This window comes from Cyprinodon variegatus, unplaced genomic scaffold, assembly GCF_000732505.1.
Source record: "Cyprinodon variegatus isolate N-32 unplaced genomic scaffold, C_variegatus-1.0 Scaffold1001, whole genome shotgun sequence".
NCBI classification, from domain to species: Eukaryota; Metazoa; Chordata; class Actinopteri; order Cyprinodontiformes; family Cyprinodontidae; genus Cyprinodon; species Cyprinodon variegatus.
Window position 1 is genome coordinate 134,545 of NW_015151454.1, and position 17,350 is coordinate 151,894.

At 43.2% G+C, this 17,350-nt stretch overlaps 3 protein-coding genes across 4 annotated transcripts in view; 2 read left to right on the forward strand and 1 right to left on the reverse strand.

The window, feature by feature from the left end:
* Positions 1 to 2,336, forward strand: part of med31 (mediator complex subunit 31) — a 4,805-nt gene extending 2,469 nt beyond the window's left edge. For both annotated transcript variants that reach the window (XM_015399265.1, XM_015399264.1), the window contains exons 3-4: positions 410 to 506; positions 1,520 to 2,336. In XM_015399265.1, coding sequence (XP_015254751.1) covers positions 410 to 506; positions 1,520 to 1,733 — 311 coding nt within the window. In that variant the 3' untranslated portion in view covers positions 1,734 to 2,336. The remainder of the gene's footprint in view (positions 1 to 409; positions 507 to 1,519) is intronic.
* A 157-nt stretch (positions 2,337 to 2,493) lies between these two features.
* LOC107100687 (flavin-containing monooxygenase FMO GS-OX-like 4) lies at positions 2,494 to 9,418 on the forward strand. The gene is made up of 9 exons (XM_015399262.1): positions 2,494 to 2,649; positions 4,668 to 4,885; positions 4,957 to 5,095; positions 5,174 to 5,316; positions 7,413 to 7,465; positions 7,541 to 7,665; positions 7,796 to 7,903; positions 8,438 to 8,647; positions 8,718 to 9,418. Exons 2-9 carry the CDS (start codon positions 4,686 to 4,688, stop codon positions 9,027 to 9,029), a joined length of 1,290 nt encoding a protein of 429 aa, XP_015254748.1. The 5' UTR covers positions 2,494 to 2,649; positions 4,668 to 4,685; the 3' UTR covers positions 9,030 to 9,418.
* A 5,051-nt stretch (positions 9,419 to 14,469) lies between these two features.
* LOC107100691 (P2Y purinoceptor 4-like) lies at positions 14,470 to 16,210 on the reverse strand (the record flags this gene model as incomplete). The annotated part of the gene is made up of 1 exon (XM_015399270.1): positions 14,470 to 16,210. A coding segment is annotated over one exon (921 nt), but the record flags the coding sequence as incomplete, so codon positions are not given.
* Positions 16,211 to 17,350: the final 1,140 nt, after the last annotated feature.

The following is a 17,350-nucleotide window of genomic DNA, read 5'->3' on the forward strand; positions in this document are numbered from 1 at the left end:
ACTAACGGGATGCATTCCCACAGAGGTAGTTTAAAATCTATTTTTTCGTATAAAACTAAAGCGATAAACGTAAATGTGACGTCTTGCTCATCATATTGGCTATGAGTATGCTGGTCCGACAGAACACCGACCCGCTCCATCAGAACCAGTTTCCTCTGCTGCTTCCCTTTAGAAACAGTTTGGGTGGTTCTGAACGTCCAGCACCGCCAGAGGGAAGAAAGCAGAACCAGAATGGATCCGGATCAGAACCTGTTCCCAGGAATGGGTTCTGATGACCTTTGGCTTTTACTGGGCAAAAGAACCAGAGTTGACAGAACCGTGGTTAGTCTAGAAGCCGATGGAGGATGTTTAGGAAGCAGAGAGATGGGTCCATTCTGCTGCTGAACCGGGTCGTGTGTTTGTGTTGCAGTTCTGGCTCAGAGAGGCTACCTGAGGGAGAGACCCTTCATCAACTACCTGAAGTACCTGCTGTACTGGAAGGAACCTGAATACGCCAATTTCCTCAAGTAAGTCCAGCTGCAGAACCTCGTTTCACAGGTCCAATACCATCCTCCTGTATCTCAGTCATTGGTTCTGATTCTGACAGTAGATGGGACGTAGTGAGGTTTTCCCTGATCCAGTCAGGGTCAAATGTTCTTCATGGTTCTGGATTTCAACTGCGGTTCTGTTTGTGTTAAAACTGTGTGTGCCGGACCGATTAAACTAATTTCCTTTATACGATCGCTCTTATTGAGCTCTGAATTATTGCAGCACAGTTTCAAGTCGTCTCCACCAATGAGGTTCTGAAGGAGGCGTTTGGGTCGGCGGGTCTAAAGGCCCGTCTCAATGTCTTTTAAACCCAGTAACTGGTTCTGACTGCACTGTTTTTCTGAAAGGTGACGGCGCCCTGCTGCTGGTATCTTTTACCGGGCGTGCCGTACTGAGCATGTGCAGAGCGGGTAAACCAGGAAGTAAGGGGGCTAGGCTAATTAGCACCTCCCAGTGAAGTCGGATAAAACCAGAACAATTCTGACCCAGTCTGAAGGTCGATGTTCTCTGAAGCTCGAGAGCTGATGGATCCCATCGAGTGAAAAAGCTGCTGTCAGTCTGAGAAGAAAAGGGGGCGGGGCTAATGAGGATCAGACTCAGTTTTGTAATGAAGGAAACAGATTTATGATGCATTTTATTTGCGTTCTTCCAGTGAAGGTTTTATCCTCTTACCTTTTTTATTTCCTTCCTTTGATACCGTTTATCTGTGAGTGTTAGGAACAGGAGTTTCTTTCTTTCTTTTTTTTTTTAGCATAATGATACTGAAGCGCCAAAAGTGCTAAATTGATTATGTATATGTAATAATTACACATGACATGATATATATTGGCAAATCATCTTTTTTCCTACTCAAATTAAGGGTAAATACACCTCATTTACGATATTTTGACTTATTTTTAGATAGTTTTTGCAGAGTAAAGAATCGTTTGGGATCCAAACAGGTTCTTCTTCTGCTTTACCCAGAGGTCTAAGCGTCTCTGCTCTCCCACAGGTACCCTCACTGCCTCCACATGCTGGAGCTGCTGCAGTACGAACACTTCAGGAAGGAGCTGGTCAACGCCCAGTGCGCCAAGTTCATCGACGAGCAGCAGCTGCTGCACTGGCAGCACTACTCCAGGAAGCGCACGCGACTGCAGCAGGCGCTGGCCGAGCAGCAGCAGCCGCCGCAACAGCCGCCGCCGCACGGCAACGCCGCCGCCAAGTGATGGACGTTATGCAGAAGCAGCCGTCCCTCTGTGGTACTGGTCCGATCCGTCTGTGGACTTCTGTAGGATGAAGCTGCAGCTCATCTGAAGCTGCTGATGTTCAGCAATGAAGCTGAAGTCAGAGTTCAGCAAAATCCAGCTTTGTTTCCTGTTTCTGCTGCGTTCTGCTTTTGTAATAAAATGTTTTGGTTCAGCTGGTTTCCTGGAACAGATGGAGTCATTTCAGCAGCAGAACCTGAATTTCTCTGGACCAGGTGCTGCATCGGTTCCCTGAGCAGGACCCTCTGCCCTCAGAGCTTCCTGGGAGGGGCTTCCTGGGGACGAACTCACTGCCATCAGCATGGAAACTGACTGATTTCAATTCTGTTTTTAAATCTGGCTGAAGTGTTATCGTCCAGTCACTGAGTAAGGCTTTGGAGAACAGAAACAGGAAAATAGATCATCTCAGTTTTTCTCTCTGTGAAATTGTTGCATTTTTATTTTGACTTGAACATAGCTTTTTATTAATAATCAGCCTATAGTTGTTTTTTCTTTCTCCACTGCTGCGGTTTAATGTCTTAGTTTTATATTATTTACCCAGCCCCAAGTTAAAGGTCTGTAATATTTTGTCTTCTTGCTTCATCTTCTCTGATACACAGATTTCCTCAATATAAAATAAAGGGTTTTGTTTTGTATTATCCTTATTTTGATAATGAAATCCCCCCTTTTATTATGAAGGGTCTAAAGCGGAAGTTGTCTCGATATGGCGGAAGCGGGGCGAGCCCAGCTGTTTCCATGATTCTTGGTGAACATTTCTATGTGTAACACTTGTTGTAAACTCCTCGGTGTTGTGTAGTGAGTCGCTCCACGGTAGAACCGGTTCGTCCTGCAGGAGTCCAACCGAACCGCAGCGGAACCAACCCGGACATTAACCTCGGTAACAGATGATCTGATTGGTTATTATTGATCAAACGCTGCCGCTCTGAGCGGAGCGGCTGATTGTTACTATCATCAGTGTCTTTCTACGCAGGCGCAGTTTGTGTTTTCTTTTTGACAGATTCTGTCCATCTGTGGTTCGGTATTAAAGTTCTGGTTCCGTTTTTCTAACAAAGTGTCTCGGCCCTGTGTCTCGGGTGATCCGGTGTTGTTTCAGGGGTCAAAGTCCGAACCGGGTCAGAAACCAGTGAGTAGCAGGGCTGCTTATTAAACCATTTTTTTTCTTCTATACGGCAGAAAGTTCTGGAAAAGATAAAGTGAAAAGTGACCCGGTTCGGAAGAAGTCAGCTCACTGGTTTAAATCAGTTCAGGACGTTTCTTCACAGCGGGCAGCCATTTAGGTCCAGTTGGACCCATCATCTGGTGCTTTGAGTTCTGAAAAAGTTAGACCACCGGTCCGGTCCAGTTGGTTCTGAACAGAGTTAACCACGGCTCAACCTTTTCTGTCTCTTATGGAAGAGGATTAGGGCCACTGCATTTTATTTATTCATTTTTTTAAGTTAATTGATTTTTAAATTTTATTTCAATATAATATGAGAAAAAAGTCAGAATTCTTACTTTAATCTCAGAATTCTGACTTTTTTTCTCCCAATTCTGACTTTTTTTCTCCCAATTCTGACTTTTTTCTCAAAATTCTGATTTTAATCTCAGAATTCTGACTGAATTCTGACAGCTAACCAACATGTTAGCATAAAGCCGTAGCAATGTCTGTTTTAGAGACCAAACTAGCTCTCTTGTTTTAATCCACTTCTGCTCTTCCATTAATAAAATAGCACCATTGAGGAACCCTCTGGCACATAAAAAGTCACCTAATTGCGTCATTTTCCACCAATGTGTCACTGCCCCCTCCAAACAGCTCACATCTTTGTCAGTGAAGCTGAGTGCTCCCACATATCTTCCTTCATGGTGCCCATCTACATTAGGATCCAATATTATGACATTAAAGTCAGAATTCTGACTTTTTCCCCCTTATTAAGCTGAAATATTTAAAAATCAGTTAACTTTTTTTGTTTTTTCAGTGGCCCTAATTCTCTTCTGTAATCTCTGCATCATTTTAACATGTTGATATTTTTAGGATCAGTTTAATGAACGTTAACAACATCATGGTTCTGTTGCTACTTTAAATGGTACCGGAGGAACCAGAACCCACGGTCCAGGTTCTGAAGTTCGGTCGTTCCTAAAGTCTGGAACTTGAATATACTTGGTTTACAGAGGTACGGTTCTGCTTTCTATAGATCTGATCTGCGTAATGGACGGGTTTCTGGAGAACCGACCCAACACGAGAGGCTATCGGACCATTGAAGAGCCCCGAGGCTCCATTTGGAAACAGGTTCTGGACGGTAAAGTGAGGATCTGATGATCCACTGCAACTCATAGATCCAACAGAACCAGAACCCCAGTCAGCAGCTTGATGGTTAACAGGGTTTCATCTGAAACCCAGAAGAAAAATAAACTCTTTGGTTTTTAAGACGATCAGAGGTTCCCCATAATCTCTGGATCTGGTACCAGAATCAACTCTTGACCCAAATGATTGATCCATTTTCCAGATCTAAAGAACCTCCATGGTGTAATATTAAACTAGAGGCGATTTTCACTTTGGACTCTGGGTTCGGTTCGGTTCTCCGTTGATGAATTTGTTCTTTTATCTCTAACTGGACAGAACCTCTGAGGCAGAGTCTAAACTCCAGAACAGATTATTAACCCGACTGTTCCAGCGAGTAACTGGAACAATCTGGGCTTGGACCTACAGTCCAGTCAGAGAGCAGAACCTCCAAACTATTTGACCTGCATCCGATCTGTTTGAGAGGTTCTGGTTCTGTAGACGTCAGGTTCTTTTCCATTAAAGCTGCAGGATGTTCAGGAACCTTCTGGGATTGATGTCCGGCCCAGATCTTTAATCCAGGTTAGTTCTGGGTTTACAGAACCGCCTCCGGACTTGTAATGTTTGTCGTTGTCCAGGTGGACCGGGTCACCAGGATGCTGCAGAGGGTGGCGGTGGTGGGGGCGGGGGCAGCCGGACTCTGTGCGGCCCGGCATGTTCTGGCCCGGCCCGGCTTTGCCCCCCCGGTGGTGTTTGAGCTCAGCGGGAATGTGGGCGGAACCTGGTGCTACGAAGAGCGGGTCGGGTCGTACCCCAACGGGCGGCCGGTGCTGAGCAGCATGTACCGGGACCTCAGGTAGGTTCACCTGTCCGCCAGCAAGAGGTAGCATTCCTGAACCCGCATGACCCGGTTCTGTGTCCAAACAGAACCAACCTGCCTAAAGAGGTGATGATGTTCCCCGACTTCCCCTTCGAGCCGCAGCTGAGCAGCTTCCTGCCCCATCAGGAGGTCCAGCGGTACCTGGAGCGGTACTGTGACAACTTCGGGATCCGGCCTCACATCCGGGTGAGTCGTCGGCCCGATCCGAGTCCAACAGAACCTCCAGTTTGTGTGGCCGCCTCATGTTTCCTTCTCCTTCAACAGTTCAACTCGGCGGTGGAAAACATCACGCCCGTTACCATGACGACAGACAGCGAGGGGAGGAAGCTCACCTGGGAAGTGACATCAGCGGATTCATCGGGCTGCCTGAGAACCGAGGCGTTTGACGCCGTGTTCATCTGCTCAGGGTGAGACCCATGTTACCACGGTAACTGAATCCTGACCTCTTTATCGCTGACCGCATCATCAGAAAATAAAAGGTGGATTCCTTTTAAGGATCATTTCAAGCAATTCTCTACATTTTAAACATGTTCAAAACAGATGAGACATTAAGCCCTGAAGGTCTTATGATCAAACTCTGCCTGAATTAAAGCAAGTACAGCTCCAAACTATAAATTGGAAATCCAATTGTTTGTATTTGTTAGACAGAAAGGCTTTGAGGAATATGTTTCAGTTGGAACCACTATTTTAAATGTAACCATGTCTGATTTATAGGTGATTAAACGAAGACAAAATGAAAATTATTTAGCCGTCCAAAATGAACACCGCACACCATGAAATCTCATTTGAAACTCTGGACGAAACCTTCAGACTTTATAGATCCACATCTTTTGGGCTGAACAAGTTAAAGCATGTTTGTTCCACAAAGGTTTGGTGGGCAGTGTGGTAGGCAGAAATGGGATTTTGACACAACACCAAAAGTGCAAAAATGCATTTTTTCACTCATAAGAGGGAATCTGGTCAGACAAATATGCTGATTTACGTTATTGGAGACCTATTGGAAAAGACAACGCCTTTGCTCCTAAGATTTAGCCGTTTTGTATTTAAAATTTACCAATAATATCACCAAACTGAATAGAAAATAATAACAGAGTAAGGTAATGTAACGCATGCAAGTTCCATCACCTGAAACGGTCGCACAATTACCTCCGACCCCTCCTTGGAAAGGTCTGAGCCTCTAGTTTCCAATGATGCCGGCCATTAGGGGGTGTGGCTTTAAATTAATACCTGCTGTTGCATTACTCCCACAGAGTCACACATGTCAGTTGGAAGTATAACTCTCATTTTATTTTTTTACACAGCTATAAAACTAAAAGTACTTGTGAAAAAATAATTTTTAAACATGTTTTAGAAACTCAAAAGCCCCAATTGACAGTCGTGTGGATGAAACACCATGTGACTGTGTTTTGGCCATTTCTATAAATAGATAAACATAAGCAGGTGTCAGTTGGACCCTTTGCCGGACCAGTCAGGCTCAGGTGTTAATTCATTTGATTGAATATGGAGTTACATCCTGTCACTAAAAGGCTTTCAATGTTTAAATCTATATAGTAAGTCAATATAGCTGATTATATTTAAAGTCGTAGGGAAGCGGCTGTTCCAAATGTTGCATTTCCGAATTCTCCCGAGAGGTGTCCGACTTTACACAAGTAAATAAAGTGAATGTGATTGGTCGATTATCAAGAGGTCGGGATTGTTGTGGCGGAAAGTTTGCAAGCAAGTTTGATTAAGGCTGGTTTGTCGGAAAAATTTTGCATTGGGAAATTCCATTAGGACCAAGTAGCACTAAATTGTTGACTTAAAAACAACACTTTCAAGGAACGCTATGGACAGAGGAAACATGCAAGAGGAGGAGAGTTTGGTGTCGGAGGTCGTGGATGAGTCTCCTCCAGGATATTTATATACATGTTTAAGCCACAATGACTTGACATTTAAATATTTCCCTATGACTATAAGATGTGCATTTGCATTTGGTGACATCTGATGTTAGAAAGTTTGCAGAAGAAGAAACCAGAACCATGGATCCACGGTTTTACTGCAGGTGTCTGAAAGCAACAGTTCAGCAGAGATCAAGGCCCCTAAATACGCCGCCTACGCACTCACCCTCCGTTTACGACTCCCCTTCGCAATGTCCGCCCAGGCAGCAGCTTTTCCAGAAAACAGCAGTTCTACATTTCTGTCTGTTTCTCATTTATTATTAGATAAACAATCTTTGTAAAAATGAAGCTTATATCGGCCCCCTTTGCACCCAAGACAGCCACAAGATGTTGAAGCTGAATAGAAAGCAGGTAACAGGAGTTTGCCAAATGTTGCAGCCAGCCTTGTGCCTTTAAACCTGCTCCATAGAGCTACAGCCATTCACATTTGGCATCTGTGTTGTCATAGCAATGCCTGTTTTCCATCCCCGTGTGGGGCGTCCCGTTTCTCATTTATAGTAACTACAACTTCCTTCTTTTTAAGGCAGAATAATGATTTTTAGGTTGTTTTTTTTTTCTCTCTTCAGGCATTACTCTGACCCTCACATCCCGCAGATCCCAGGGATCCAGAACTTTAAAGGTACCGTGGTTCTGCTTCACACAGTGAAGGTCAGAGCAGAATAAAGAAGCTCAGTGAAACACTGTTTGTCCGCAGGAAAGGTTCTGCACAGCCACTCCTACCGCTGCCCTGAGCCGTTCTCGGGTCAGACGGTGGTGGTTCTGGGAGCTAAAGCTTCTGGACTGGACATTTCCATAGAACTGGTCAAAACCGGAGCCAAGGTACCATCAGCCGTAGAGTTTATTAGAACAATAAAACGTTCTTCAGAACTGAGCATGTCAGCCTTTTTCCTGTCTGATGACATCATAGGCTGACTCGGGCTGAACCAATAACCAGCTGGTCTCTCTGCAGGTCATCCTGTGTCACCGCTACGCTCCACTGGCCGTTCCTCTTCCTGCTGGGATTCAGGAGTCCAGCTCTGTGGTGGCGGTGGACGAGAACGGCAGCATTCGCCTTCAGGTGGGCTACCCTCTTCCAGCTCACTCTGGGCGCTACAGCCCAAAAAGCCAATCTATGATTCTTTTCCTACAAAATCTGACCAAAACAAATATAGTTACAGTTCATAATAAAAAACTTAATTGATGTATATTTTTTCAAACTTTCGCTTTTATTTAAATCATCCTCTCTAGGAGCTGATCTTAGTCTAAACGGCAACGAAATTCAAGCTGAAAAATCCTGTAAAATATTCCTGTTTGACCTCAAACAATGAAAATGTAAATAATTAAATGTTAGCAGCTGGTTGATCGAACAGTGAGCTGGTTTATCAGTAATGAGGAGACGTCTGCAGGTGATGAGCTGATGTCACGATGGACGCCGAAGGGGAGGATTGATCGGGAAAAAAGCTTGATTTTCTAGAAATGAAATCTTAAAGAAAGAATCGATTGAAGGCCCAGGCCCGTCCGCTCAGACAGTTCTGGTTCTGAGGTCATCTGGGTCTCGTTGATCATGTTGATATTAACCCGGCCTCTGATTGGTTTAAAATGTTCCCCTTAGGACGGCTCGCAGTGCCGGGCTGACGTCCTGATGTTCTGCACCGGCTACAACTTCAGCTACCCCTTCCTGGACTCTGCCCGGCTGGGTCTGGAGATCCAGGACCATGTGGTGTCCCCGCTGTACCGCTACATCCTGCCTCCTGCCTTTCCCTCGCTCTTCTTCATCGGCATCTGCAAGATCATCTGCCCCTTCCCCAACTTCAACTGCCAGGTGGGCCGGAGCTTCTGCAGGTCGAGTTTTAAAAGCCAAAGCTTGCTGCTGACTTCTCTCTGTTCCGCAGGTCCAGTTCGCCTTGGCCGTGTTGGACGGGTCCGTCACCCTGCCGCCTCGGGAGCAGATGGAGGAAGAGGTGCAGAGGGAGCAGCAGACCAAGCTGGGGCGCGGCGTCCAGCAGAACCACCTGCTGAAGATGGACCAGGATCAGTGGGAATACTGCGACGCGCTGGCCGATGCCGCCGGCTTCCCGCCGCTCCCGCCGGTGGTCCGGAGCCTGTATGAGGAGGTGTGGCAGCAGAGACGGGTCCACCCCGAAAACTACAGAGGATTGAACTACAGGATGGTTAGCGCCACCCAGTGGGAGCGGATCAACTGAGGACGGTTCAGGAAAGAACCGGGACAGATCCACTCTGTAGGACGTTCCTCTGAGAAGGTCCAGCTCGTCCTCCTTATGTTCTCCATCCTGCCTTTTCTCAGTGTGGTCGTACTCTGGCTCCACCTACTGCTCATAGAGAAGAACTACACCCTGAACTACCTCTATTAATTGAATTAATTAATTCACTGCATTTCTTCTTTGTCTCATGGTTTCCACCATGTGTTGCACTTTAAAGGCTGATTATCTTCACAGATAATTATTTTAGATCTAACATTAAGTTTTACATCATTAAAAAATGAAATTATTTCCATCCATTTGTTCCCAGAGGCTTCAGCTTCTGATCTAAATGTTTACTTTGATGTTCTGTTTAATTTGAATAAAGACTTTTGATCAAGATTCCTTTGTTTAAAAGTTCAAATCCTCTTTTAAACCCTTCCTTTAAGGCCAGCGTGAAGGTCTTTGGACCAGAAGACCTGCAGACAGGAACAGCAAACATCCAGAACTGGATGATGAACATGTGACTCAAACTGTCAGGGACCCACAGGAGGAACTTGCCAGGTTCTTTCAGAATCCTCCATGTTCTAGCCAAAGTATGTTATCTTCTATTTGATGGCCTCCAGATTCTCCAAGAATGAAATAAAAAAAGGACTTTGAAGTTCAAAGGGTAAACATGTTGATTCAATTTAGTCTATTTCTATACCTCAAACCCCCATCAAATCACCTCAGGTCACTTTATAGATCCAGATCAATCAACTTATCTAGCTAGATTAAAAGTTCAAAGGTTCCATCCAAGGAAAAGCAGCTGATTGCATCCAGTCATTGACTTTAAAGGATTCTCTCCTCCTGGATGAGCAGGACGAGACAGGAGATACTTGGCTGAATCTCAAACCAACCCCTAAGCACTAACCCTTTACCTACACTCCCAATGAAGTCTCAATCACAGCTGTGGAAGGCGTCTAGATTGTACATGGGGGGCATAGACGTGAATGGGATGGCCTCTTTCCTCCAACAGGAAGAGAAAGCAGTCGTTGCTATGGTAACGCAGTGTGCAGTGATTCTAGCTCTGTGGCACAGCTGAACATAACATCAAATATTTGCCATTTTCTTGAAAATAAATCTATGCAGTCAAAACAGTTTGAAAGAGGACCTTCTATTTAGGGATCAATGACCTATTTTTTCTAATTTTGGATTTTTTTATCAGTGAGATGAAGATAGATACACTGCCAAATTCAAGTCGCCCTTTCTTGCCCTACCCACTATGTGGTCTGGGATGGCCCTTAATGTGACAGACCCTCTGCGGAAACACACAAATGGAGGGTTAGTCATTGATCCCTCACACCAAGCATGCATGCAGCGACAGCGGAGGGGAAAACTCCCTTTAACAGAAAGCTCCAATAGAAAAAGAACCAGGCTCAGTGTGAGCAGCCATCTGCTGAAGCCAAATGAGGTTGAAGTTCTATCTGGGCCACCTGTGGATAAACTCTAATCCAGTTCTCATGTCAAAGGATGAAAGAGAGCAAATCCTGTCTGTCACAGTAAAAGCTGAGCCCAAAGCTATGTCTAGGCGAGAAACAGGACTAAACACTGAAAAAAGGCCAAGCTCCAATATCTATAAACAATGGTGTTGATGGCAGCAGCACAGCAGATATTTCTCTCCAGGATGGAGTCACAGCCAAACAGGGACAGACCAGATGAAGCTACTATGAAAAAAAGCAGAGAGAGGATAAAGTTAGAGGTTGAAATAACCAATACTGCAGAATGAGAAAATAGAGATAGGATGAAACAGAATGATGAAAAATGGGTCCCTATGTCCTCCAGCAGTCTAAGCCTATAGCAGCATAACTTTAGAGATAGCTCGGGATAACCTGGGCCACTCTAACTACAAGCTTTATCAAAAAGGAACGTTTTAAGCCTAGCCTTATAATAAAAAGTAGACAGAGTGTCTGCCTCACAGACTAAAACTGGTAGTTGGTTCCACACTAACAGATCTGCCTCCCATTCTATTTTTAGACATTCTCGGAACCACTAGTAAACCTGCAGATTGAGAGCGTGCTCTGATTGTTCCTTGTGTTTGGAACATAAGAAATAATCAAATATCTGATATCAAAAAAGAGCTTGGTTATTTAAGGCTTTATATGTGAGAAGGAGGATTTTAAACTCTATTCTGGATTTAACAGCAAGCCAATGAAGAGAAGCCAGAATAGGAGAGATATGATCTATGTTTTTCATTTTCAAAAGAACTCTGACTGCAGCATTTTGCATTAGCTGTAAGATTTTATTTAAAATATGCTAATATAATTGTTTAAACTTTTTTTTTTAACCAATTGGAGTTATTTCAATTCGATTATAATGATTCATGAATTCAGGATTTTTTTTTTTTTCTATTTTATATGATTTAGAAAAGCTGCAGAGAGGTGAAACTATGACTCTGTTTCCTAGTCTGCACCTTGGACTGTTAGGTTTTTAATGGGCTAATATATTTGGGCAAATTCCTAGAAAGAAGGATCCTTACAAAGTGGACAGAAAATAAAGATAATTGGAGCTAATCTGAATTAACTTTAAACACAACTAATGTTGTGCAGACGCCAGAATATCCCTCACACTGAATGAAGAAAACCTACATTGAAAAATAACATTAACATTTAATCAACTTTTTAAAATTACTTCTGTTAGATTGATTGAATGATTAGTTGATTGATTGATTGACTTTATTGATCTCACAATAGAGAAATTTACTTGATACATCAGCTCAAATAGTCAAAAAGAAGAAGGTGCCAAAGAAAGAAAAGGTGCATGGGGGTATATCTACACACACACACACACATATAAAATATACGGTAATTAAAAATAAAAAGCACACGCACAGGGCTACCTAGTGGTACAGTTTGTAGCACTGTCACCTTGCAACAAGAAGGTCCTTTGTTTTATTCCTGAATCAGTGTCTTTCTTTATGCTCTCCCAGTGCATGAGTGTTAATGAATTAGCATCTCCAAATTGTCATTAAATGTGTGTACATGGCTGTGTGTCTCTGTGTTTCCCTACTAAGGACCGGTGACCTGTCCAGGTTCAATCCTGCCTTTTGTCCATAGACTGCCAGAGACAGACGCCGGCCCCATCGTGACCCTGATGGATGAAACAGGAGAAGCTGGACGGACCATAAAAAGATCAGTTCCAAATAATTAATGACTATAGACACAAAATTCATAACCAGCGTTTTCTAAGCAGGTGCTTCTTTTGTTCTTGTGTGAGGAGTAGTTATCTCACATTTGGAAAGTTGTGGGTTTGAGTGGAATGTTTTCCAAGTGGGTTAGAGCAGTTCTCTGAAAAGGTTGCAAGTACCCACTCTGGGTCTTTTAATCCCACACTGCATTTAACCCATTCCCTTGGGGATGAGTTAACGGCAGTGATACATTTCTCCAGTCTGAGATCAATAAAGTTGAATTATTGTATTTGATTTCCCTCCTGGGTTTGATTCTCGTCCTTCACCCCAAGTTGTTTTAATCTGTCTATTGATGGATGAATGTGCCCTCTAAATTCTGTCGATTTATATCACAACATGTGTTACCACTCGTTAAACGTTATGAAGGATTTATGCAGGTGAAGATTCTCAGTCATCCAGGTCATATTTATTCCGTAAAATTGAGAAAGCTTCCTGGAGGGGAAGCGAAACGTCAGCCAAGTCTAGTGGATTGTTTTTTTGTTTTTTTTTTGTTTAAGTTTTAAGGAAAATTATGAAGGATTGATGATCTTCAGGGTTCAGTTCCTCCAAATCTCCTCCATTAATTATCTCTGTAATCTGTAACAACAGATTGGGATTACGGTATTGTTCTTTGTTTTTGATTTTTTGTTTACATTTAGGTGTAGCAACAGATGATTTTAAGGTTGATAGGAATAAATTATCATATTTTTGAAGACTGACCTTTGAACTTGGGAAGTGAATGTTTTAGTTAATTTAGCTTTGATTCTTCAGAAATGGTAATCCTGAGAACAACTGATCCAACAGATTGATTTAATGAGGATTAATATCAATTAGGGAGACTTTATATTGTTAAACACCGGTTACCTACCTTGAAATGCTTCAGAACCATGCGTTTGCTGGGTTAATTCTATATTGCGTCAAAATTAGATTAAATGTCCCATTAGTTCATAGATAAGGTGTAGTGGTTTTCTGAACGGCCAAACAAAACAGAGACAACCTGAAATGATCTGTATAGTAAGGCTGCTATAGGCTTAGACTGCTGGAGGACATAGGGAGCCATTTTTTATCATTCTGCTGTATTTGTTAGTTCAGCCTCTAACTTTATGCTCTCTCTGATTTTTATCATCATAGTAGCTTCATCTGGTCGTTTCCTATTCAGCTGTGACACCATGCTGAAGAGAAATATCAGCTGTGCTGCTTCCATCAACACCTAAGAATATAAATTATAGAGATGGGCCTATTTTTCAGTGTTTACTTCCGTTTCTCTCCCAGACATAGCTATGGGCTCAGCTTTTACTGGGACTAACTGGATGTACTCTCCTTCATACTTTGACAAAAAAACGTCCTCAGAGATCATCTGATTAACTATTTCTTTCTCAGACAGAGCCACCCATGGAGTTGGTTTACTGTTAGATTTTCCTCATTGAAAGTATTTATTAGATCAGTGCTTCTATGCTCCGTTTCTATCTCTGCCTCTGTCTTCATGAACCCCAGTCGGCCTCAGCAGAAGGTCTCTTCCTGGGTTGTTTTCCTCTCCACTGTTGCTACAAGCATTCTTGGTGTGAGGGATTGCTGAAGAGTCAGTGACACAATCCGGGTAAATATCATCCATCTCTACTTGCTCATCCAGGAGGAGAGAATCCTAAAAAGTCAATGACTGGATGCAATCAGCCGGTTTTCCTTAGATAGAAAAATTCAAACCAATCTGTTTTGTTAAATGAAGCTAGAGAAAAAAACAGAATTTAATAAAATGGATCTTTATGAGACCATGAAGGATCAAACACACTTTAATTCTTACACAAAAACACCAAAACACACAAAATAATGAAACTGACCTGAGATTGACAAAACAGCAGGAATGTTCAAACACACAGTACTTTGTTCCTGGTCTCAGTTTCTCCATCTGAGCAGTTTGTTTCTAACATCACTGCAGCTAATAATAAAGGCAAACTTCAAGAAACTTCATATTTCTTCAGTATTTGTCTTATTCTGTAAAACTATTACCTAGTTGAGTTTAAAAGAGTCTTCCCACAGAAATCGGACTTTCTAATGTTAAGTGTGTTGTTGTGCTTTAATGAAAGCTTCCTGCAATATCTGGAGTGCTTTTTTTTTTCAGGTGGGTTTTTTTTTTTTTTTTTTGTTCAGATTTAGAACAGTTCTACTAGCTTGATTTTAGCCCTTTTCCTTTACATATTTACTAGAAGGGCACTAAAATTACCCTACTTCACTACCTCAATTCCCATCTCTCTTCATCCAATCAGGGAATCACCTGAGGCAGTCAGTACATGTTGCTAATTGGATAACTTGTTACTTATTGTGTAAGAGACCTGGATAAGATGGTAAACAAACCATGGCTAACCGCTAATGCTGCTAACGCTACATACGCTACATGAACAAGAATACAGATAAGTCAAATTTTTGTGCGTAGCAGTATGGAAAAGGTTCATAATGATCTCTAATAAAAAAAAAATTTCCCTCAAATGATTTAACATGAATTAAATGACAAAATCATAGGAATTGTTTAAGTAAAACAGCAGATTGTGACTCTTATAAAGAAAAGTAGAGCTCAATCCTGGGTTTAAGTCAGGAAGGTTGTTTCACCAGTCTGAGCTGATGAAGCAGAAGGTTGCTGTTCTCTAACAGTGCTGTCTGTTGATGGTAAGAGTAAAATAGTTTATGTGTGGTACTGTATCTCCAGGTCAATGCAGAGCAGACAGCCTCATCATGTTCACATTGTTAAAACAGGGCAGCTTTCATCTCTGTAGAGCAGCAGTCTCCAGGTTGTGGTCTTCAGATGTCTAAGCATCAACACACTTAAACTGAATGCCTGGATTGTTAACAGGACTCTACATAACTTTGCTGCAATCCAAGGAATTAATCCAACCATCTGATTCACATTTGTTGAACCAGGAACACACATGAAAGTTGAAGAGAGCTCTGCTGGGAACAAAATGGCTGTTAATGTTAGCTGACAGATGTTTTGATATAACCTTGGTTGTTTGGAGTTGATGATGTTTAGCATTGTGCTAGCAGCTTGAAGAACATTTTCTTTTGAATCGTCCTAGAAGATGATTCGTGAAGACTTGGACTCATCCTCTATCTGCAGCTCTCCCTCAACCTTCTCTGCTGCCTCCTGGTCTTCCTCTCCTGGTCCTTCCTTTTTCAGTATCGTTAAAGGCCACCATAAGGTGCCATTTCTCCTGTCCTGGTGAACTCTCCGTTCTGCTGGCCAACAACAGGGGGTGCCCTTATCTCCCGTCAGGAAGTAGAGCAGGGCGTTGAGCCAGGCGTTGCAAGACGCTAGTGGCCTTGTGACCTTGTAGCAGATGGAGACGGTCTTCATCGCGTTGCAGCCACCAAGCTGCCCTCGCCGCAGGAGCAGGAACAATGTCCGAGTCACATGGAAGGGCAAGAAGCAGAGTGCAAAAAGCAGCGTAATTGTTACAATGGTTTTGATGGATTTACGCCTTCTCCTGATGTAGTGAGAGTACTGGGAGCCAGAGATGGAAACTGAAGTTCTCTCCCGATCTCGAGCTCCTTCAACTCCTCCATCCCCAACTGCTCCATCCTCACCACCCTCTATTGAGCTGTGCGGAGACTGCAGGCTCTGGAATATTGTCCGGACCACCTGAGAGTAGCACCATGCGATTATGACGAAGGGCACAAAGAAGCCGATGAGATGAAGGACAATGCCATATGGGACATATTCAGCAAAGTCCTTATCGATGGCATCGTCCCAGCAGTTCATATACTTTTCCTCAGTCCTGTTGTCTCCAAGTTCCATCTCCTCTGGTCCAACAGCTCTTGTGCCTCCCCTCGTAACTTCTCCTGTCTGTGCAAACCTGAAGATAGGACAGGTGAGTACGAAGACCACAAGCCACACTGAGGCACAGGTCCCCTTCACCACCCGCTTGCTCTCTAGTGTGATGGTCCTCATTGGATGACAGATGCCCAGATACCTGTGGACAGATACAGTGTCAATTTACATGTAACTGATATTTCATTCTAACCCTGTGAGGGTAAAGTAGTGCTGATAAATGACTGCTTACTCTTTATTAATACCTGCTCTACACACTGCCATATAACACCACGAATGGAAGTTCTACAGTTACTTATGGTTCCAATATGCCTGTTCAAATTCCCAATATTTGGATTATTGTTGCACCACCCAGTCCTGTTGTGCAGTACCACAACGGAACTCCTGTCAAACCTTACCAACACTGATGTTTCTGCCAGATGTTTCTCACATTTGCTAAGGTAAGGCTGATATACACTCAGAAACCAGGTGGTCTGTGTGTGTGTCGCAGTGAATGCGAATGTGCCTCCGAACCCTGCCGCAGACACTCTGCCGCACCTCTCCAAAATCGTATTTGACCACAGACAGGAGGCATCTGATTGGTCAAATCTACATTCACTCTACACTATGAGTACTCCCCGTTTGGTACCTTACCGGCTTGTTTTTTTTTTTTTGTATGACCGCCATTGCGGGAAACGACTGGTGAAGATGGACCAGCTAGAAGATCGAGATGCGCCAGAACACTGGGACACTTTTTCCACCTGGATCCCCACTGTTTTTCGCCCTCATGTCCCTCCATTGCCGGACAAACTCGCCCCTACTTCTTCACTGCCTCAGCCTTATCTAAACCAACAGCTATTTCCTGATCATCCCTCTTGCGTTGTGGCATAGAATAACATAGCACAGACCACGCTACAATATTGGGCATAAAACAAAAATATCTGCAACAAGCTCACTGCAACACACTGCTGCAGTGTAACCAGCCCTGTACTCGTCAGATACTCCAAAACCTGCCTGTAAAGTGGGTAGCTTACTAATCGCCACACAAACCTTACCTTTTGAAGAACAAGACAATGGGATGCTTAAACTCTTCAGGTTGATGCTGTAGAAGTGGTATTCCAAATTTTTCCAGTTGAGGACCAGTTTTAAACATGTTAACCACTACAAAGACCTCAACATCTGCTGAGAGTAAGCTTGAGACCTAGATGTTCCCTCTTTTTCATTACTACACCTTAAAATTTGTCCATAAACACTTTAAACAGAACTAGGTGTTGAGAAAGTTCTAGTAAGGTCAAAGTTTTGCAGATACCACCCCATTGTCCTGAG

Coding starts and splice junctions, on each gene's coding strand:
- LOC107100687 (XM_015399262.1), top strand. CDS start 4,686: ATGCTGCAGAGGGTGGCGGTGGTGGGGGCGGGGGCAGCCGGACTCTGT. Junction 4,886..4,956: donor AGCATGTACCGGGACCTCAG/GTAGGTTCACCT, acceptor GTGTCCAAACAG/AACCAACCTGCCTAAAGAGG. Junction 5,096..5,173: donor GGATCCGGCCTCACATCCGG/GTGAGTCGTCGG, acceptor CTCCTTCAACAG/TTCAACTCGGCGGTGGAAAA.